Source organism: Xiphophorus hellerii, chromosome 5 (genome assembly GCF_003331165.1).
Source record: "Xiphophorus hellerii strain 12219 chromosome 5, Xiphophorus_hellerii-4.1, whole genome shotgun sequence".
NCBI classification, from domain to species: domain Eukaryota; kingdom Metazoa; phylum Chordata; class Actinopteri; order Cyprinodontiformes; family Poeciliidae; genus Xiphophorus; species Xiphophorus hellerii.
Window position 1 is genome coordinate 8,392,843 of NC_045676.1, and position 23,591 is coordinate 8,416,433.

The 23,591-nt window shown below is 36.4% G+C and overlaps 1 protein-coding gene across 2 annotated transcripts in view; it reads right to left on the bottom strand.

Annotated features, from left to right (window-relative positions):
• Positions 1–23,591, bottom strand: part of ttbk1a (tau tubulin kinase 1a) — a 65,263-nt gene that overhangs the window by 38,929 nt on the left and 2,743 nt on the right. Inside the window, exons 1-6 of one of the 2 annotated variants that reach the window (XM_032562394.1) lie at positions 22,169–22,914; positions 10,895–11,047; positions 10,080–10,227; positions 5,137–5,210; positions 4,684–4,824; positions 2,313–2,417 (exon numbers count right to left, since the gene is read on the bottom strand). In XM_032562394.1, coding sequence (XP_032418285.1) covers positions 2,313–2,417; positions 4,684–4,824; positions 5,137–5,210; positions 10,080–10,227; positions 10,895–10,963 — 537 coding nt within the window. In that variant the 5' untranslated portion in view covers positions 10,964–11,047; positions 22,169–22,914. Of the gene's footprint in view, positions 1–2,312; positions 2,418–4,683; positions 4,825–5,136; positions 5,211–10,079; positions 10,228–10,894; positions 11,048–22,168; positions 22,915–23,591 lie in introns of those variants that run through there. The other variant, XM_032562395.1, reaches the window with a different exon arrangement.

Consider the following 23,591-nt stretch of genomic DNA (forward strand, 5'->3'; position numbering starts at 1 on the left):
TTTAAAATATCATTAAATAGATTAATAATTGAACTCATCACTAAAGCATTGGAAAGCCAATGGCCAACTTAAAGTCAATGTGGCTTTTAGTTGGAAAGCAAACTAAACTAAATAAAGAGGTTAGAGTTAGATTAGACTCAGCTTACTAGTTAAAAGACAAGGGATTAATTGTTATACATTAGTCCTTTTTGGGGATTTTTACAATTTGATTTATTGTCTAAAACTAACATTTAGATTAGAATTTCTGATTCTTTCTGTTCCAATGTTATATTTTCTTAGAAATTTGATCTTAGCAATCATATTAAATCTAAAACAATAGCATGTATGAAAGAAAAATATGCATTTCAGACCCTAAAAATAACATCTTCTGCTGCTGTGTGCCTATACAACCCCATCTTCAACATTAAAAGATATTATCATCTAGATCAGAAGAACATATGCCATAAATTCAACAATCTGCACACATCTCTCGTTTATAAAGCTCATTGCATTTGTATATTCATACACAATGAAAAAAAATAATTAATTAACTGCATGATTAGGACCTAAAAATGAACAAAGCAATAATTAGACTAGCCTAACAATGAACCAAAATGTTGTCTGTTTTGGTTCTCATCAGCTGCGCTTCCATTACTAATGTGTGCAAAACTTTGCTGATATTCAGCTAATGTTGAAAAAGCATAATTTCACAAATGTAATGTTCCCACTAAATAAGAAAGACAGCTAAAATAACGTGAACGTAACATGCTGAAAGTTGTACTATGTGTGGGTTTCACAGACGTTTTCCATGAGGAGAAATTGTGTACATAAAATGCTAAACGCTGCTACTCTACAATGTAGGAGGCAGTTTGTTGCAGACAAGACTGCAGACAATGTGGGTCAGCTGCACTGGAGCTTTCCATGCATGAGCCTGTTAAACGTTTGCAATACTTTTACTCTGTTAGTGAAGCACTAGAGATGCTTTGGTCAGTTGTGTTTTCTATGAATGGGGAATTCAGTCGATGTGATGTTCCAGTGCTTCTGAATGTAATTGGATGTTTCTGGTGAATTTAACACAACATGGACCTGGAAGGAGTAATGCACTTTTCCTCCAAACCAACAGCATATTTTGAAACGAACATCCTCATGTTATAGCATACATCTTAAAGCTGCAGTAGAAAGATTTTTTCTTTTACATATTTGCTGATCCTCTCACCATGTTGTGTTTTTTTACAGTTTGATTTATTGTCTACAACTAACATTTACATTACAATTTATGTTTCTTTCTTTTAAAATACTATCTGATGTTTCAATGCTACATTTTCTTTGAAATTTGGTCTTAAAATAAAATAATGGCATGTATGAAAGGAAAATATACATTTCAGACCCTAAACAGGTGAGATATTCTGCTGCTTTGTGCGATTACAACCACATCTTCATCATTAAAAGACATTAATTATCATCTGCATCAGAAGAACATTTGCCATAAATTCAACAATCTGCACACATATCTTGTTAATAAAGCTCATCGCAGTTGTATATTCATACACAATGAAAAAATACTTTTACTTTTTTAGTGACGCACTAGACATGAAGCTGCAGTATGCAACTTTAAAAATATTTTTTTTCTTCACATATTTGTTGAAATTGTCAATATGTGGTGACAGTTTGTTATGAGACAGACAATCTGTGAAAAAAATTAAGCTTCTGCATTCTTCCAGTGCTAATTAGGAACAACCAATCAGAGCCAAGAGGCGGGTCTTAGTGCTGTCAATCACAATATCATGTAGTTGTTCATCCCCTCCTCACCCATCTTGCTCTCTGCTACGCTGCAGTGGCCACAGATGATGGTTTGTTCTTCCACCATCAGCGCATTTAGTTGCGTGTACATGAGATTGATTGACAGCACTAAGTCCCTCCTCCTAGCTGGAAGAGCGATGCATTTTTGCAGACAGCAATAGTAGCTCAGAGAGAAGGTGGAGGAACTCGATTTTTTACCGATTATCTGTCTCATAACAAATTGTCATGATAAAGAGTTTCAATAAATGTAGAAAAAAACATATTTTGGTAAAAGTTACATACTGCACCTTTAAGTATCTTTTTAGGTACAGATTTTAATGTGGCACAAAGTTTGTAATTGCACGATTTAATAAATTTGATCTTCTTAGGGAAAACACAAAAAATAAAATGAAAAACTGTATAGTTTGCAAAAATCTCTGAAAATAAGACAAGAAAAAGAGCTTGAGGTTACTGTAAAAGTACTTCCAGATCCTTCCGATTTAGTTATTGCTGTCCAGGGAAAAAGAGAGAGAGAGATTATCATGGTTTCTTACCGGTCGAACTTCTCCAGAAGTGTTGGTGTATTGACGCGCCAGACCAAAGTCCAGCATGTAGCACTTCCTATAAGTGGAGGGGAGCCGGCCCATCGCAAAGTTTGACTAGAGAAGACAAGAGAACAAATTAATCACACGTAGATTTAAAAAACCAAGAGAACAAATTCATCTCATGTAGATTTAACGTCTCAACATGACACACATGACGCAAAATCACAGGGAAATATGTCACTTTTAAATGAGATTGCAATTTTGTTAAGACAACTGACAAAATTTCATAGTTTCTCTTTCATATTTAGAAATAATTTTTAAAAACATGATATTTTCCTTTAAGTTTAGTTCTGCATTGATTCTTAAGAAAATTTAATTTTACTTTTTTCAGTGTAGCCATTTACAGCTTTAGATAAATTCTTCATGTTTTATGCTGTAATAAAAATATTTGATACGAAAACTCAATTAAATCTTCAATTTTATTAAACATGAGTTATGATCTATTTCATGATATGTTGGTTTTTGGCCTTTTTGTGTTTTACTGATGTACTTGTTTATTTATGTTCTATAAATCTTGCCATATTCAGTTCATTTGTTCGTATTCATTATTGTTTCAAAGGTGTTGCCGTAGTGGTTATCTCCATTTTGCTCCTGCTTCATCCAAATAAAACGTTAGAGGTTCTCAGAGTTTGTACAAGAATCACATCAATGAATACTCAAATGTCATCCATTGCCTTCCTGCTTCACTATAATTTGATTTAATCAGTAAATGTATTCTGTTTTACCTTGCAAATTATAATTTCCAAGCTTTCTGCCACTAAATGCAGCTCAAAACCGAATGGTTTAGGACCGATGGATCCAAACTGAATGCAGTCTGATGAAACCCCTCAGGGTTTTTTTTCTGCATCCCCTAATCTGGCATTCCTAATCCTACCAGCCTAATCAGCGCTGTCCTCCATCTTTTGCTCCAGCTCTCATTGTTAATATGCAAATTGAATCAGCACAAAGGTTCCCAAATCCTCTTAAAAATTCCCCTCTGCTTCCTCTGTTCTGTCTTTGTTTGGCTGTTTATAGCGCAGCAGATATTTGAAGTTGAGAGGAGTTCAACTTCATTTGGAAACTGGCAAATGTGCTGAAGAATTAAAACAAAACTATCCAAAAAAGGTTTTATTGAAGCAACAACAGTAAGAAATTACTGTTTTCTTTTATTTAAATGTGTGAAAGAAAGATATACATGAAAGCTGTATTATGTAACTTTTATTAAATATATTTTTTACATATTTGTTGAAACTGTCACTATGTTAAAATCTGTGAAAAAAATCAATCTCCTTTACCTTCTTCTAGAAACAACCAGTCAGAGCCAGGAAGAGGGTCTTAGCGTTGTCAATCACCCTCCATGTGGCGCTACTCATCCCTCCATCAACCATCCCCACATGCTCTATGTTTCACTACAATTTCTTCCTGATAGGAGAGCCTGTCATGAATGTTAGGCTAGTTACAATAGCCATCAATAACAAGATAAATGCTTTTTTCTCTGACGATAAGTTGTTTCTCCCCTATTAGCACACTAAGCAGCGAGCACATGAGGTTGATTGACAGCGCTAAGACCCTCCTTCTGCTTGGTTATTTTTGGTCGGGAGCAGTGCATTACTTCAGACGGCAAAAGCAGCAGAGGGAGGTGGTGAAGGAGATTAATCTTTTTACAGACGATCTTTTTCATAACAAACTGTTACAATATGGTGACAGTTTTACCTAGCGGTGCACTGATTCCAGTTTTCTGGCCGATCGCCAATTATCAATCATTAAAAAGCGTGGTCTCCTGATTCCAATTTTGGCTGATAGCAAATTTGTTTGTCTGAAATGTTGTTAAATATAGGAAGAAAGTTGCTGAGTTGGTAGCAGTGGGGCGACTGTTGTTAAGTGCAAACGTAGAGACACGACCTGATGGGCCGGTCTGTCAGTCAAACCTCTCACTGCAAAGCAGAGGAGGACAGTGGCTGGTCTTTAGACTTTTGCTGAATTAGATAAGATCGGCTTCACGTGTAAGTGCCATCAACTGATTTCCCAAAAATAAGGAAATCGGCACAGATAAATCATCTGGTCGGTCAATCGGTGAACCTGTAGTTTTACAAACATGTGAAAAACATATTTTTTTAATTAAAAGTTACTTGCTGCAGCTTTAATCCGATAATAATTAATGATCCATCCCTCATGACATACAAAACTTGACCTTCATCTCCCTCATTTTGTATTTCAAACCACGACAGCTAGCCTGTTGTTTCTGTCTTTTTAAAGTAAGAAAGCAATACGGATTGCTCAGATCCAAGGCAGTTTGCCGCACATCAGATTTGGTGATCCCATCTCTGTAAAATCTGCTTACCGGTTTGATGTCACGGTGCAGGAATCCCACTGAGTGGATGGCTTCGATGGACTCCAGGATCTGCTTGCCGAGTCGCAGGGTGGTACTCATGGTGAAGGTTCCTCTGGGCTGACTCCTCCGCAAGTCCGCCAGGTTACGACCCTGAAACGACACAAAAAGAGGAAATCAGACTTCCTCATCAGCACGAAACTCATAAAGCTGGTCATTTTAAAATACTGGAGGTTGAAAATTGGCCTGAAAATTAGGAGAAGTGCGTCTCTAGTTAAAAAAACAACAATCCATCCACAATAGAGTTAAATTTAAAGTATTTCTCGAACACATTCTAATCTTTATTGTTAGATATCAAATCATAAATACATTTTTGCTACTAATTCTTTGTCATAGAAGTACAGTAAATGAAATAATACAGATGTCGCCATCCTCCTGGTTAAAGTCGCCCGCGCTGTGACTCACCTGAAGCTGCATCACCACGTAGTTAAACTTGTCATTTCTTCCACAACCAATAAATTTACAGACGTGGTTTTTACCTAAAGAGAGAGAGAGAGAACATTATTTAACGCTTGCTCTGCTACCACACAATAATAGGAACAAATAGATACAATTATAATATCCAAGACTGACTGTATTTTTATTTAATCACTTCCACACTTTGTATTCATCACAAGCTTAAATAAGAAGGAGACAGAGTTCATAATTTCTATTTGTTATTTGCATATTAGAGCTGAGTCATTCTTCTAAAAAAAAAAAAAATTGTGTCATCAGCAAGCAGCACGATTAACTCCTCAGACAGAGACTGTCACTGAGGATCATTAGTGGATGTAGTTGTGCATTAGACAGCAAGAAAGACACCGGCTTTCCTCAAGGTTGGTTGGAATGATAGCTAAAACAGACAACATACTGGTTTACTTTGAGACTTTAAATGCTAAATGAATTTTTAGCTTTTAATCATACAATTAAATCATTACTTTTTCACGTGCACTCACTGCAAAAACACAAAATCTTACCAAGTAGCTTTTCTGCAAGACTTAGAAGCTTGTTTTAAGTAAATAATTCTTAAATATTGATGAAAAATTGGTGGCTATGTCACTTGTAACAAGACATGTTTCCCTTGATATATGTGAAATAGTCAGCCAATGAAATTCAAACTTTTTCATCAATATTAAAGAATTATTTACTTAAAACAAGCTTCCAAGTCTTGCTGAAAAGTTACTTGTTCGTTAGTTTTCTTATTTCAAGTGTGTTAAGATATTTGCACTAGAAACTAACCAAAAATACTTAGTAAGATTTTGTGTTTTTGCAGTGCAAGCAACTTAATTTATCACAAGTGGACTCCATTTAAACCATAGAAAAATCTAGCAAAACACTAAAAACACTTTTTTCTACGTTGCTGTAATGGAGTCTTTTTGTCTAGAGAGAGGAAAGGGATTCATTTAATATAGTTTGGGATACAAACGTAATATAACAAAATACGGAAAAGGTGAAGTGATGTGAATACTTTCTGTATCCTCATTAATATTTAGAAAAATGTCCCTTAGAAAGTTACAGAAAAGCCCCTCCATCAAAATAGTTCTGGATTTTCTAATTAGAAATGGTGACGCTTATTTAGGTTGTGAGAGCTTTTTCATTATAACCCTAACATCTTCACCAGGTTCAGTTTGGGGTTTTTAATCATTCCAAAATCAGCTTTGATATGCAACCTGTGACCCTCAGAAGAAAGAAAACTGCTTAGGAAACCCAGCTGACCTCAAGAAAACCATAACAGAAAAGATGGTGAAACTGTTGCGCTCTTTGAATGCAAATGTTTCAAATAACTACCATCCTACTGTTGCACACTTAATAATTAATCAGTGTGATTTCGCAGGGGTTTTTTTTGTTGTTGTTGTTGTTGACAAATGTTAACACAAACAGTGAGCCTCTCCGCTGATCAACCGTTACTGCGCTGAATGTGCGCGTTGGCTAGCTTCGTGAATACACACAATCTGGCTGTAACAAGAGATCGTTCATAACTTTTTCTCAAATATCAGGTTATTTCACGTTAGCTCACATCTCCTACACATTCGAGATAACATAATTTACCTGTTAACGACACAGACAAGAGCGACAGTGAGCGCCTCCGCGGACCAGCCGTTACCGCCACCGAACAGCCGTTGGCTCGCTGAGTCAGGAGAGCTCACTGTTCTATACGCCCACTGGTGGCGAACTGCTGTAACTACAGCTTAATTCCTCCCTCAGTCCGAATGGGCTCTTTGCACCTCAGCTTCCGCGTTCGAGGAAAAGCGGCTCGATCGTTTCCGGTCTATTGAAAAAGGCTCTTTACACTGGGTATTTGCAGGGCTTGTCCAAGGTAACAATTAATGATGTACATCGATCCGAAGCCCCAACAAGTAAGCTGGAGAAAGGTTTTAAGATGTTCGCCTCGTTATACGTTCACAGATAGGAAGGTGAGTTTTACTTTCTTTAAACTTTGTGACTAACATTAGCTTTAGCTTATGCTAGCAGGCAATATTCTCTGACATTTTTCTTGTAGAAATGTGCTATTTAGTATCTAAACACTTTTCATCCATTCTAACAGACAATGTTTTACCTTATTTTCAAGTATATTACGTGTGTTTATTGTCGTTAGTGTCAGAGACCAAGTAACAGGGGATTTTACGGTTCAGGCTTTTTGCTTCTGAAGCATGAGGAACAACAAGCCCATAGCTTAACAGTAGAGCAGCTCTGGTGTCGGAGTTCTAGTTCAGCTGACTGTTCAGGTTCAAAGTTGTTGCTTTTAGAAAAATATGGCCGTGTTCCTTAAGGTCTCCGTGTTATTTCGCTTTATTAGTTTTGCATGCTTCTTGTGAAGCAGGACAGTGTTTATAGCAGTGTGTACAGGCGGATCAGTTGCTCGGCTGTCTGGCCGTGGTCTGCTCTCTCGTTCCCATAAACTTGCTCTTTCAGGCTGAATACAGAAATGATTTTATGGAAATAACACAGGAGGCTCCTTTACCTTCTGCTTTAGGCTGAAGAAGCTGATCTGGAGTGAAGTGAAGGCTGTAAACTTTGCTGTGCGGCGTTAGCTTTAACTGGTAGCGACGAATATTTACAAGCCACCGTCTTCTTAATTCGGACCGTTTGGAAATCCATGAAAACGTAAAAGCCCATTATATTAGGAAGACAACAAAGTGCATGGTATTGTTTTATTTGCGTCTGAAATAAGACTTTGTCTTTTCTAGCTGTCATGGCAACTCAAAGCGGAAAAAAGAGAGAGACGCATTTGCGCATGCGGTTGTGACGTCAGCGCGGCAGGTGCAAAGAGGCCATAGCAGAAGAAGTACAGATTAAAAACATTTCATACAGTCTGATCTGAACTGGTCTTAAATTTAAATAAGAAAAGGGTGGGGGTGTTGTTACTTCTAATGTCCATTCCATCACATAACACTGTCAAGATGTGGCAATTTGCATCTTCCACATTTTTTAAGACGTCAACTGCATGTTTCTTGTAAATTAATTATAATGTATTTAATTATGGTTGCCTATGGATGCTTTTATAGATTCCAATAAGCTAGGAAGTGTCCCATTAAACTAAGGTAAGTACAACAATGTTGTATATAGCTCCAATTTTTTTGTTTCTTCGTCTGCATTAACCAACTATTCAAACTCTCTATGCAGGACAACCAAAATAGATTCTGGCTAATCAAAAAATATAGATAAAATTAGATGTCCTCTGTTCGTTTTCTGTCATGTTTTCACACATATTAACTGTGTTACTTTGTGTGTTTTGTTGCTGCGTCTTGGCCAGGATTCCCTTGGAAAAAAGTTGTTTTTTTATCTCAATGGGATTTTATCCTGGTACAAAAAAACCAACAACAAAAAACAACTGGATTAAGATTAAAAATGTGCTAAAAATTAATTCAAATTACTTTACAGGCAGCATTAACATTGACGATGCACTTTCAGAGAGAAAAGAAAATGTGGTTTATTCATTTGATGTTAAATAATTCACACAAAGTGAGAGTGAGAATATTCGCTGTGACCTGCTAGAAATGGCGAAGGGAGAGAGACTGATGGACCATGAAAAGTCGATCAGTCCAGCAGCTTAATATGCCGCTGTGACAAAGTGGAGGCTGCTTGAGTCATCAATAACCCACCCAGTCAACCGCATATTGCCCTAACATGTGACACAATCAACACTTAGGTGATATAACACTGTTACACAACATGCGTCACTGTTTTCTCAGCTACTATAATTCAGTATGTGGAAGAGCTGCATAATTTGGTTTTCCATGGTTTTATAAATCACGCTGCATCAAAAAAGATTTTAAAAAATAAAAATAAAAAAATAAATATATGTGCAAGTTAGAACAGAAATCAGATTAGTTAAAATATTCTGTAACTGAGCTCTCAGTTGTGTGATTAGTAATGTGATTTTTTTTTAGATTTCTGTGCCATCTTGCATCTTCTGGACCCAAAGGTTGTTTTGCACACTCATATAAATCCTCAACAGATGAGATGAGCTGAGGTGTGCCTCAGGAACTAGTTCTTGTCCCACTTCTACTCTCCATTTATATGGTTATTTTTAACCTGCTGACAGTGTTCATTGCCATTACTATGTGGACAAAGATTAAATACAAAAAGGTACAGTCATATTCATTAAATTTGAATAGTAAAGAAAAGAACACACTATATAGATTAATTACACACAGCCCTTACTTCTGCTTACTATGATGATTTTCTGCTTACAGATGATGGAAACTCCACATTTAAGATCAGAATATTATATCACCAATAAAAAAACCTAGTTAAAGCTGCAGTAAGTATCTTTTATAAAATTATGTTTTTTACATATCTGTTAAAACTATCACGATGTCCTGACAGTACAGTAGGAAACAGATAATCTTGTTTAGAATAAAGTTCCAGGGAATAACAAAGAGGAGAGGAAATGCAACTGCTATGTAAACAGTCTTCAACCGCTGCAAAATAAGAGCATAAATATAAACGTTTGACTAGAGTTACTAAATAAACTTTAACACAGATGTTGAAATTTATTCAAATGAAAGTTTACAAAACTTCTAAGTAAATTTTGGAAAATGAAATTTGAAAGCTAAGTGCACTAAACATTTTCAAAGGTAGCTAACACGCTAAACAAAAAAATGAGCTCCACTAATGGAAACATAGAAACTTGATATATCATATGTATCAAGTTATTTCTCTTGTTCCCTGGCATGATTAAATGTGCTACTTTGCAATCCAGGGAGAATAATGTGTGTTAAAAATCTCACATAAATACCAGTAAGAGTTTAAAACATTTATATAGATTTTTAAAATAAAAACGTCTCTAGCTTGAAGTATTTACAGTAGGTGTTTCACTTGATGGAAAAAAAAATTATATGTGTTAAAAATGTGTCAGCTCTCACCCTGCAGCTTCTTGAGAACTGCCACCTCCATCTTCAGCACCTGTTTGGGCTGCTGGGCCGACTCCACCTTTAACGCCACATTCTCCCGTGTCAGCAGGTCCAAGGCCTCGTAGATTTCCCCAAACCCGCCCCCGCCAATCTTTTTCAGCTGCCACACAGTGACCCAAGATGGAGACAATTAGATCCACATTCTCTACCATAGCAAAAATATGACACAAATATCAGACAGAACTAGGGTTGAGCGACGTGGAATAAAAATAAAATCTACAATTTTAATTGATTTATTTTTTTGCTTGGTTTTGTTTTTAAGAAAAGAAATTTTAAATAATAGAAAATATTTTCAAAAAGTGTCTTTTATCACAGATTATTAAAAATATTTTTTGTTTAATTACAATAACATAGTCATAATATTGACAGAATAAAGATGCAATTTCAAATGGAAAACTTTGTAAAGTTCTGAGAAAAAAAGTCAGATTAGTGAAAAAAAGTTTTTATTTAGAGAGTACCCAAAGATTGTGCATAAGTATCAGCAGCACTACTTTAACTTATTTTTAATCAAGTAAAAGTAAAATGTAGTCGTCCAAGAAATTATTAAAGTACCGGTAGTAGTGAAAAAGCATTTGGTAAAAAGTCTACTCAAGTTACTGTGTAACTAATCAAATAATTTAATGCTTAAGAATTACATAATCAGGCGTTCCAAAATATAAAGTTATGTGGAAATTTTGGTATTTTAGGTACCAAATTAAAAATAATTTATGTAAGTAACATAATTACAAAATAGCAAAATCAGACAAAGAAAGGATGATCTTGCTCACCACTTTCCATCGGTCCTTGACCATACAGTTTGGCGGCAGGATGTCGGCCTGCTCGGACGTCCCGTTCATGTTGCCGTTGTCCTGGAGGCCGGGGACTAGGCAGTGCCAGCTAGCCAGAACTCGAGCAGCTCCAACCTTAAAAGAGCCATTTATCTGCGAGAACAGGGCAGGAGGTGAAAAAAGAAGGGTGGACAGGAAATGCAAGACAGAATATTTTACCACCTTAAACTGGGAGATTAACCTGCAGCTTTCTCCTGCGAGAATTATTGACCCTTTGCAACTACGTCACTAAATCATTCGAGGCGCCATGATGGACGTCGGAAGTGAGGGACGGTAATATTGAACAGGGCAACTTGAAAATGTTTTCCCAAGTTGGTTTTGCCAGTTTATTCATGGCTTCTTCCTGTTCGAGTCAAACTAATTTGTCTGTGAATGTAACACACCTAGTTGAGGCTCATAGACGCGGTATTTACAAAAGTTTGAAACAGCTAGCTTAGAAACCGACCCCTACTTCCTCCCTCCTGACATGTTGATCAAATTACCAACCTTGCCTGAATCCACACCACATGATTTATATCACTGTGTTAAAAACAGCGTTTCCCTTACACCGCAGCGGGATTAAAAACGTACAAAAGACGAGATGCTAACCAGTTATTGCCATACATGACGGCGCGGCACTGTCTCCATGGTTACAATGCCTCACTGTACGTTCGACGCGTACTTTCTCCATAATGCAATATTTGATATGTTTCTAATCATACTTACTTATAAAGTAGACGAATGTTAATCTTATCTTGTAAAAAGTGTTCGCTGCAAATCTGCGATTACACTGAGGGCTGACAGTCATGATTGACGGCCGCTATCCATCTCCGCTGTATCTTTCCTCATTAAAAGTTATATAAAACGACAAGTTTGGTTTGCATCCTTGTCTGTTATGGGGCCGACCTCACAGTGCCCGACGACCATTTAAAAGTGAAATCAACTAAATAAAAGCGACATTAGATTACAGATGTCTGTTTTCAGACTAGCTTTCAAGGAGCGCATTGGCTGTTTTGACGTCCGTCATGGCGGAGTGAGCGGAGTTCTGGAGACCGTGACATCACGTGCAAAGGGCCAATTGCAATCCAGTAAAACAACAAGCACTAGATATGGCTGACTGCTATGAGAAGCCATTCTTGAGCTGGATCAGGCTACAGGCTGGTAGGAGGGTTGCAGTTGGCGTTGTGGTGAAGGGAGGGAGTGTGATGGTATTTGCAGTAATTGAAGCAAATATCATTTCTGCAAAGGAAGCAGCTGTACCCCTTTGGGCTTGAACTGAAGCGAATCATCGAAAACCAGAACAATATGAACCAACAACAACCACAAGCATGGCGAAGGGACACGGACCCATAAGGCTCTGAAGGGATTTAAACTCCATTGCAGGTGGTTAAAACGTGTTTAAGCTGTAGCTAAACAGTCCAAGGAATAAGCTCTCCAGTTTCCTGACAGTTATTGTTTCACCTGGCATTTTAAGCTCATTGCCAAAACTACAGTACCAAGATGAGGAAATGATCGGGATCCATCACAAAGAAATTATTTCAACATACAGTAAAAAAATTAAGACATCTGCATCTTTATTTATATTTGGTATTCCAAAAAGAAACGTGAAAAATTCATGGTTTTAATCCAACGGTTCAATCCAAATCCAAAGTTCTTCTAACATGATGCCAGAGAAATTTACAGGAGTTTTCTCTAGATTTATGAAGCCTAGAAAAGCAAAAAAAAATCCCCTCCCCCAACCATTGTTGCACACTTCTAAACAACTGGTTGAAATGAGGCTTTTACACTTAATCCTCTGTACACTGTAAAACAAAATGATAAGTAAATGTCTCTAATTTATGGTAAAATCCCAGCAATTGTGGTTGCCTGAAAATTCTGCCTATATTTTACCATAAGTTAAAGTGTAGCAAGAAAGCTTGATTTTCTTTAAATATAGCGCACATTGCTAGTTAGAAGAAAATCAAAACATCCGTCAATAAATGTTATAATGAAATTAATATCACTAATAACCATTACATTGGATTACATTAGTAGCTCCATTTTTCATTCTAAATTTCTGACAGTACTTTTACTGAATCTCATATAAACTCATGCCTCATGGGATGACAAACACTGCTCTTCAACCGTGGTTGTAAAATCCATTATGGCTGCCACACACAAACACACTGATGGCTCAAGTAATGAGCAGTTTATTTAAGTTTCGGACAGTTTTTATCTCACTAAGTCCCTAGTTTTTTCTGAGCAGTACGGCATTTTCTGGTGCAGCTCAGTACGCCATGTTATCTGTTTTCACTGTAAAAGCGGTCCATACAACCGACCCATAATGCACCATTCCTGGGTCTCCTTTAGTTGGTACAATGGTACAGTGAACTACCATTGTAGTTCAAATAAACTACTACCAACATTTTTGATGTGTAATGATGGAATTTGGCCAAATGTAATGCTTCAGTTGTTAACTTTGTATTTTTATTATGTAAAGCACTTTGAACTGCATTTCAGCAACTTAAACTTGATTGATTGAGTGATTAGAGTAGAGCTGCATGCAACACACAAGAGTCCATTGACTGACAGAAAAACGTCACTGCTTACGACAAGTAAAGGCAAATTAGTGTGCCATGTTTGTGGTCACACTAGAATGACGTAGCACCGCCTGCTCAGTGAGATTCCAGTTAGCAGTTTAAAAAACCTCCTGAACACCATAAAATAACATAACAAACATCACCGAACCACATCACTCAGTGGAAACGGGGCACTAGCATTGTATAACTTTTGTTAGAAACACACAGATGATACACACATATTTTAATTATTATTAGATTGTCCTGCTAATCCTAGTTAGAAACTGAGACCAACCAAATACCACTGGTTTTCCAGCTTACAACAGATTGGTGTCACCATTTCAAGATCTGAATTCGGAGGGAAATGTAACAGCTAGCGTTAGCTAACCAGGTTTTTCATGAGAATAAATCTGGAAGCAGCTCTGCAAGCACACATTCGAATCAATATTTCCCAAATATGTTGAACTGTCCTTTTAGAGAAGTAAATATATTTAGGGCCAGTAGCAGCTATGACCGTTGGGTTATATAAGGATTTTATTCTGAAATAGTACATCCTATTGAAAACAGTGAAATAATAGAGGTTCGTATAATTTTACCAAATTTTTTTAGTGTTTCCAAGAATAAAATAGATAGTGTTGACACAAAACAGCTGCTATTGTGAAAATAAAAACAAATCTTTAACGGTGAAAAGGAAACCAGAACCCAAAAACATTTTTTGAAGCAGCCAGCAGTGACTTCTGACCGGGAAGACGAGCTGCAAGGAGGTGAAAAAATATCTGCTCCCTTAAAGACTTCTTCAGTTTTTGCTTCTTTTTTTTATCACATAAAGATGTTTCAGATCATCAAACAAATTCTAAGATTGGGTAAAGAAAACCAGATAACAATGAAGGGAGAAAGATATCCAAACTAACTTGGCCTCATTGTTCAATCATGAATTATCTGTAAGTAAACTACATTTTCTTAAATGGGCAGCCTGATTACTGCCTGACCTGCAGATAAAATAAATAATTTAAATACAATCTCTCCCACAGCTTAACAATGTCATCTAGCAACATATATCTAAACTACATATATTGTGTTGACAGTCACAATAAGCAATAAATCAATTAATTGCATGATAAACTAAAACAAGTTCAATCATTTCTATTTGCAAGATTTATTGTTTTTCTCTTTCTACCAAAAACTGGATTAGAAACGTTTTCAGTCTGGTGTTTTGGTCTCAACCAGCCCTTTCCTGAAGGACAGTCTTAGTTGCAGAGAATTCATTGTTGTTGTTTTGTTTATTTATTTTTGGACATTTGAAATGTCTTCCAGTTCCAGTGCTAAATGTTCATTATAATCTAAAGTTTATTGATCTTTCAGAATGTGTTCTTGAATTATTATTACTTGAAAATGGCCTCAAAACAACAATATTATTATCATAATGACTTCTGGGACAATTTATCATCCTGCAAGATTTGTTATTGTGATAGGCCGAGACATAAAACACAAAAACAGTAGAAAAACAAAAACCATAAATCTGAAAGAGTTTATACAGCCAATCTAAAGAACCAAAACACAGTAGAAAGTCCCGTTCTGGAATTAAATCCAATTCAGAAACTGTATAACTGTTCATACTTGAAAACATTTCTGCTATATGCAAATTCCTAAGTATTAATACTAGTTTTTGCACCTAAGATAACACAATCTGTTGTTAGCTTTACGGAGCAATTACTTTTTTTATATATATAAGGTCAGGTTGTTCTTAATAGCTTTTATCCCTTAATGAATGAAACCATCCTTTGAAAACTGCCTTTTGTATTTACTCAGGTTATCCTTATCAAATATTAATATTTGTTTGATGATCTGAAACACGTAAGTAAAACAAAAAAGCAAAAACAGAAAAATCTGGAAGTAGGAAAACACTTTTTCACAGCCCTCTATATTTATTTTAAAGAAACTCCAGATTAAGTAACTGTCTTAACCTTATAGAGTTTTCTGTTCCACACAAACATCAGAGCAGCTGATTTCTGACACTGGGTTAGATGTTGCAACTGCAAAGTGATCTAATCCCAAAGGATGTGATTATTCTGAACTAGAAAAGCATAAAAACTGTTCATCCACTCTATTGATTACTAACATCAACTGCATTAGTCTCACAGCAGCTGTCTACCATTTCCCTTGGTGTTCTCCAGCCAGTTATCCCAAACTAAACTCTACGTGTTGCTCCTCTTGGATACAACATATCGGCCATGAATGGTTATCAGCTTCCAGTGAATTTGTGGGGGAAACCTTAAGTTCGAAATGATGCATGTCAGTCCCCAAACCATGCTGTTCTGCATGCAATGCCCAAGCCGTCATCAGTGCATGCAGAGTTGTCTCGCTATCGGGATCATATTAGAGGGTTCTCTGTATTTCCGGTCTGACCAGGCCTCTCGGAGGACTGGAAAGACTGCAAAAGAAAAGAGGAGGCTTCTCTGTATCTTCAGTGATACAGTTCATTAACAGCAGTAACAATATCGCCAACAGATACGCAGCCACCAGCAGCTGCAACACTGGAGATGCAGTGAAACCTGCTGCAGAATTCAACACGCTGCTGAGACTCCAGTCACTGCAGAGGAGAGGGACCACTAAGTCTCCCTGAAAGCACAGCAACAGTCTTACAAAGCTGCAAACACATCAGAATCTGCTGTTTTACTTGTTATATAGATGGAATATAGGTGGATATCACAAAATAATACATAAACTGATTTGAGGTGTGCATGGCCACCAATATTACAAACTCATTAAAGCCATTGGTGAGTTTTTTTGTTCAAAAATAATTAATGTTTTCATAAACCTTCTAGCTGTTTTTGCACCATTTGTTTATATGTAAGACTATTAAATATTTTCACACATTACATAGACGCTCAAGGAATGTTGAAATATCACCTAAAATGCAAAAAGTAAACATATTTGTATACTTTAAGCACATATTCTTCTTTTAGGCTACAAAAATTAGCTTTTGTTTTTCTTAAATCCTAACGTTTAGTTTTGTAATTTCTGCCACTTGCTGCAGTATTTTGTATTTTGATTTGAGGGCTGTGATTACTTCTTTTTCATCCAAGAAATACTCAAAATTAAACAAAAACATATATTATTAGCTTTAAGTTCAGAACACAGTTCTCATACTTTGCATGTGAAAGATATCAAATGTTGCATGTGTTTTGGCCCTCCGGGCTTTCCATACATGAGTCAGGAGAGCCAGAGCTGAGCATACACACAGAGCAATTGTTTATCAGAATTGAGATCGTGCCTCAATACGTAAACATTTGTGAGATTTAAATGCAACCGCCAGAAATTATTGTTTGCTTACATAGGCATATGCGCTCACATCAGTCTCACTGCACATAGATAAAATTTTTGAGCAAAACTGGAGGAAAAGCAAAGTGTTAAAACACCAAAATCCTCCATGGGTGTGATCCAAATTAACTATTAATAAATGTAGTATAAAGCACTTCTATATGCACAAATAAAACAGCATTCAGCACTGATGTGTAAAATAGAGGAGGAGGCTTAGTGGTCCAGCAGAAGTAAACTACGGGTCGTAACGGGACCTCAGCAGCAAATCAAAGTGAATCATCCTGACAGACACCTCCTCTACAATCAAACCGCAGTCTTGTCTTCTTCTATCTACAAATCTATCAGTTTATCATTGTGGAGGAGAGGGTGGGATGCTCTGCCAATAGCTGAGTTTTCATCATTCCAGTTTTGATCTGAGAAAGTCACTCAGAGCTCACCATAGTTCTGAGCTCCTGGAAAACCTGATGGTTTACAACAAATCCTGAGCGGGAAAAAACCCTTCCTGTTCCTTTGTCAGCCTACAAGCCAAAACAGAGGGCACAGTTAACCATCAGAGGATGCGAACGCACCGACTGCCACAGCGTCGTCTGTCCTCGCTTCAAAAGGAGGCAGAACATGAAGGGGAAGGACTTCATAAACAGAGTTTACATCTTTAAATCCTCAGAGACCAAATGCATATTGTAAAAATGAAAGAAAATAAAATGATATTCATTTAGTTTTACCATGTAATGCTAGATTCACCACAAACCAAAACTGTAAGATTTTAAAAGAATTGTGTAGAAATGTTTGAATCTGAGTTGTTTCAGATTTTTTGTTTGGTCCTCGTTTCCTGTCATTCAACCAGCTGCAAGATGTATTTTTTAAATGCAGTCTCATTGCAGATAATTAGTTAAGAAATGCAAACTACCACGTCACCTCATGTTTGTTGACGTCAATTTCCTGATGTATATATTAAAATATTCAGATGTTAAATTAAATTAATGAAATCAGATGATTGACATTTGCTTCTGCATATAAAATCCAAAATCAGGAAGGATAAAATATATTTCAGAGTCAAGTGCGTAAATCCCATCTCATTATTGGGGGGGACCATAAACAGGAACATTTCTTAAGAGCAATTTTGGGGGGGTCGGCAAAGTTACAGTAAAATGTAACGCAAGATATGGTTTAAAATGTTTTTACACCACATTCAAGCTACAGGACTAAAAATGACTAGTAATGCACATTAAACATGTTTTAGTCTCCGCCTACAGAGAAGTAAAACTAAAATTTAAATGTTGCTTAGATACGAGTTTTGTCCAGTTTGACTGATCTAATCTCTGCCGCATCTTTACAAAAATTTAAGGTTCTAAATACAATAGCTTTAATGAGTAACAGCTCTTAATAAAATTCCTCATAAACACTGATTTATTGAAATGGCTCCCAATACAAGTTATGGGCTATTTAAATAATAACTTGTTCAGTTTTGTCATGTCCTGGGTGACTGAGAACAGAGTAGATAGAAATTAATATCTGGGGAATGTCATAATTTAAACGTTAACACTTAAAGCACGAGAGTTTACACAGAAAAATATTCCGATTTTATTTTGTGGTTTTAAAGGCTCTACGTTGAAGACAGTGAGAAATAAGGAGTAAATTTGATCTGTTCTCGGCTCCCAAACACAGAGCTGGGTCCACTTGCTCAGCCCGTCCCTCCCGTTTCAAACTCTTCTAATTTAACTAAAAGTTAAAGAATCTCAATATGAATGTTTGCTACCTTTGACAAAAAAGCTTAAGTCCATGAAAGCAGTGTAGCAGTTTTGCTAATAAGGCAGTTTATCATGATTCAGCCGAATTAAGAAAATAACGAACTGCAGTCTGATTTTTATTGTTAATGTGTTTCTTCCCACTGAGCAGTGAAAGTAAATAAAATGTTTACATGTCTTTTGCAGCAAATATTTACTTACTGGAGGGGTTTTTATTTGTGATGCAGAGCTACAGCTAACAGTTAGCTCCTCACTTCAGTGGCTCTGACCAGCCTGTACCATTCGGCTGCTGTTGCTCCTCCTCCACTTTGGACTGAACCATTGTTCTAATAAGGGTGGGGGGGGGACCTAAAAATTCATTCTTATTTTTTTCTAAGATAAATGGCAGATTTATCGTTTTTTGTTTCTTTTGCCTTTTTTATATTGATATTATTTAAATGCAAACGTTTCTTCAATAATTTTTTTAGGGGGATAATTCTAAACTTTTCCAAGACAGGGTCCAGACCCCCCCCAACCCCCGACCCCTCTTGGATTTACGCCTATGTTCAGAGTCTATGATATTTTCATTTACTGGTTTCATAATTTTCCAGAATCAGTTTTATAGATGATCCTTTCAGTTTTTATGACAATAAGACATCAGTCACCTATAATTTATATTTAATACCGAAGCTTGCTTCCCATTTGACAGTGAGGTAAAAAATCTATTTCTCAATTTTTTCTGTACAACCTGATGAACTGAAATCTATAAAACTGACTAATATGAATTATTCTAGGTTTAAATCCTTTAAATGACAGTTCATGACCATCATTCTTGTAATTTCACAAAAATTTAAAGAACTAGAATATCAACACTAAACTGAATTCAGTTCCACTACCAACCATTGGCATCATAAAAAAAAACATGATGGCCAAATTAAAAGATTTTTGAGAGGTATGAATATTTTTGGTTTGACCAGCTAAAGCACTGAGACTCCAACCAAAAACTTACATTTATAATTAAATTTAAAACACAATAAATATTGTGTTTTGCAATATCACATTTGCGCACACTTGTATTGCATGTGATAATTGTTGGCTACACTTGATTTTATTTAGGGATAGATAGATGAAAAGGGGTTAAACATAAATAAACTAAAAAATATTAAGGTTTTTATTTGTGAAACTATTCATCTTTTTTCTTCCACTTCACATTTAAAAAAAATGCAGATGAATAACACTAAAGTTTTGCTTTAATGTGACAAATTGTGGATGAGTTTAAAGGCATTTTAAGTGTATAGATTTATTTAAAGTGTTTTGCTAGTTAAGTAACTTTAAAGGCTCGCTTGTGTCATTTTGAACTACTGCACAACTGGCACCATTCCAATATAAAAGCACCAAAAGCATCTCCTCAGCTGTTTATCCACCTCATGTTTCGTCTTGAAGATGGTTTATCACTTCATGTCATTAAAATGTTATGGATGCCTTCGCTAAGTAGTTTTGGAATTGCAAAATAAGACTAATTTATGTAAAAGAGACATTGCTGTCTTCTGCTGCCTCAGCAGTTCGACTGATATTAACCGATGTGACAAAATACTGCAGTTAAATCCCAAACTAATTGAGATGGACTCCTTTTTTTTTTTTGCATTGCAGTAAGACAATTTGCACACTCAAAGGTTTTCTGAGCCAAATTCTGAATTTCATGGTGAATCTGCCATTAGATGGAGAAGAAGAACATCAACAGTTTCATATTTGTGCCCGAAAACACATCAGTCAGGCGGCTGGGTCTACCTGAGAGCAGAGAATTACGCCTTTATGAAAGCATTCAGAAACAGCTAGTCACCATTTTAAAGATTATCTTATCTTAAGATAATATTAGTGATAAAAAATATGTATATATATAACACAATATATTGCCATAGCTTCTAAAAACAACTAAACCAATCTTACAGAAAATGAAGCTAAACTAGGATAAAAAAAACGCAGAATTTTGTCATTTCTAATGTATTTATGAACTTTATTTTGAACCCTTTGCTGTCAAAAATGATCCCCATATTCCTACATGTCTCTTTTTTTATTATTTTTATTAAAGGGAATCATAAAACAAATCATCTAAATTAAACGTTTGCAAGATAAACAAAGAACTACACGCTGCTTGCCAATTTTTACATTAACATGTTAGCTAAAAAATGGCTGTTTTCTCTACTTCTCTAAGCTACATCTCTGTTTTTAAACATTAACGGCACAAACGGTAGACATATTTATTGGTCCAATGGTAATCTTTTACTGCAATAGCATATTCACAAGTACAAAATACAACCTTCAGTTTGAGAACATTTATTGGTGGGGAAATAAAATGTAAAATAAGAGGTTTTAACAGAAGCTTTGTTGAAATTTTAACTAAAAGTATGTTTTTGACAGATGAGACTTAGATTTTGTTGGTTTTTTTGGGGGAAAGAAAGGGTTCATATAGGGTTAGTGTGGTGCAAGGGATGAATATATGATAAAGTACCACACGTCCATAGTTAAGCATGGTGGAGGATGTGTGATGTTGTGGGCCCTTGAGTTTATAAGGCCTCAAAAACAACTCTTGGTGAAAAATGAAAAAAAGAAAAAACAAATTTTTCAAACATATCCACCGTAACAAGGGTATGAAATAGTGAACAGATTGACACCAAAAATCTGTGTCAGTATCATATCTGTGTTTTATTAACATTATAAAATAGAATAAAATAGCAACATACCCTAAGAAAATGCATCCATCCTGCTTTTGTAAATGTTTTGTCTTTTTCTTTATATTAAAACCAAACCAAGTAGGAGTAAAATGCAGGTTCTTATAAAATCTTAGATATTTCTCAAAAATTTATAATGTGGCTTTTTTCTTAAGGTCATCTAATATCTGTGGCTCTAAACAAGCTTTATGTCGCCAGACTCTTTGGATTGTGAAGGTAATTTGTGAAAAGTTGAAAGCGTGAGATTATGTTGCTGCAGTAAAAGATAATCTAACTTAAATGATTTTTATACATCTTTAGCAGGTCTAATCATAAATGTGAAACAGACAGAAATAGTAGATAATATTCCTTCTTTCTTCAAGCAGGAACAGGAGAGTTTTTTTTATGAATGAGATCTTTTAATTGGCTACTACATCTTGAGAGTTCAGGATGGGAACAAACGATGTCCGCTTTAGTATTAAAATCAGTTATTTTCTATTTTTCTTGAATCGTTTTTGAAATTAAGAACAAATATTCAGTATGAATGAATAAATAGAAGCTTGTGAGGCACACTTCCGCTCTGATCCAGCTCTACACCGCAGCATCCCTGCATCACTTTTTATTCAATCTGTCCTCTCTGCAGTGCATAGTCATGGGTCCTCGGCGCGCATGCGCACCATTACACCTTACCAATCAATACATTTGGCCCGCACTGGACCACGTTATGAATTACAGCAATGCAAACGGCATCATCGTCATCATCATCATTTTCATCCAGCGGGGTGTGCAGGTCTCATTTGGATCTAAAGTCGCTGATACGGATTATTAATTTCACTTCAGTTGACCCGAAACGTTTCCCACACACACACCCACTAAACGCTATAAGAGGTAGTCCGGGCCAAAACCGGTCCGGATCGGGCCTACCTGGCACACCGTCCGCTCCTTTTCCGCCTTTTGGGAATCTTCATCTGGGATTTTACTTCGGCACAAAACGTTCTGGTCCAGAAAACCCACCGTTCCTCTAAGGAGGGGTCGAGGTCTGGGCCTCAGACTCCCACAGGACTAAATCACCATTTATTTCTCCTCAGACAGGGGGGCTACCAACCCGGACCGGGCCCGTCCAACAAGCCAGACGTCCCGCTGCAAGTCCGGAACCAACAGAGTCCAGAAACAAACCGCAGGTTCTGTTTTCGGAGCCGCGCCGCCGACCCGGACTCATCCGATGCTGTTGCAGCTGAAAATGATGCTGAGGTTGAGGAGGAAGAGGAGGAGGAGGGGAAGGGAAAGGGCGGAGGATGATGCGAAGTGGTTCCTTCCTCCTGTTGGACCGGATCCGAAAGGCTAATCACAAGAAAAGCCGAACCGGAACCAGCGTCCCTGGCTGAGGCGGACCCGGGCGGGCTGTCGGGGCGGCGTGTCTCTGTACTGATCTCCGGCTCCAGCCTGTTTGTCCGCACTGCAGCTCTGCCTCCAGCAGCGTCAGAACAGCCACAGCAACCACAACATCCGGCGGGCTCTTTCAAAATAAAACTCCCTCTGATCAACGCAGCCATCACAACGTAAAAGTTGATTGCTGACAGCGACGTCGTTCCATCGAAAACTAGTCTTTGCACTGGGTTCCAAAATTTAAACTAAAATTTTATTAAATAAAAAAATGCCGAAATTATTATTATTATTATTATTATTATTATTATTATTATTATCAATTAGGTATTTCTTAATAAAACCTGTATACCATTAAAACATAAAAAGAGCGTCAGACTACTGCCTTTGCAAAAGGAAAACAGACAATTTCCAAAGTTTTTTGTCATCAATTATTTTCAATTTTGTTGGCCAAATTTTTAACATTGTTGAATTGTGTTAAGGTGCCGATCAAAATCATTTTAAGGGCCACATATACTTTGGACATGCCTGACTTAACTGATTAAAAAATAAATAAACATGATTTGTCAAGCCCATACACAGTACAAGATTATTCCCTGTGAACTTTTTTTTTTTAACAAAATGTAATGCTCCAACATCAAACTTTAATGAATTTTATTGGGATTGTATATAATATATCAACTAATTGTAAAAATTTTAAAAATAATACATGGTTTTGATTTTTTTTAAAAGAAAACAAATCTGAACTTTTTGGTCAACATATGAAAAAACACAGATTGGTGGATATAAAACTCATTTGTAAGATAAGAGGCGCCTTTTGAAAATAACCTGTAAGCTGGTATTAAGCATACTTTTCATTAAACCTACATTTCTGTAGCCTGGTAAAAAAAAAAAAATCAAAGTAAAATTTCTTTTAAGTCGTTTAACATATACGTAATTTTTTTAGCCAACTGAAGTAAACGTT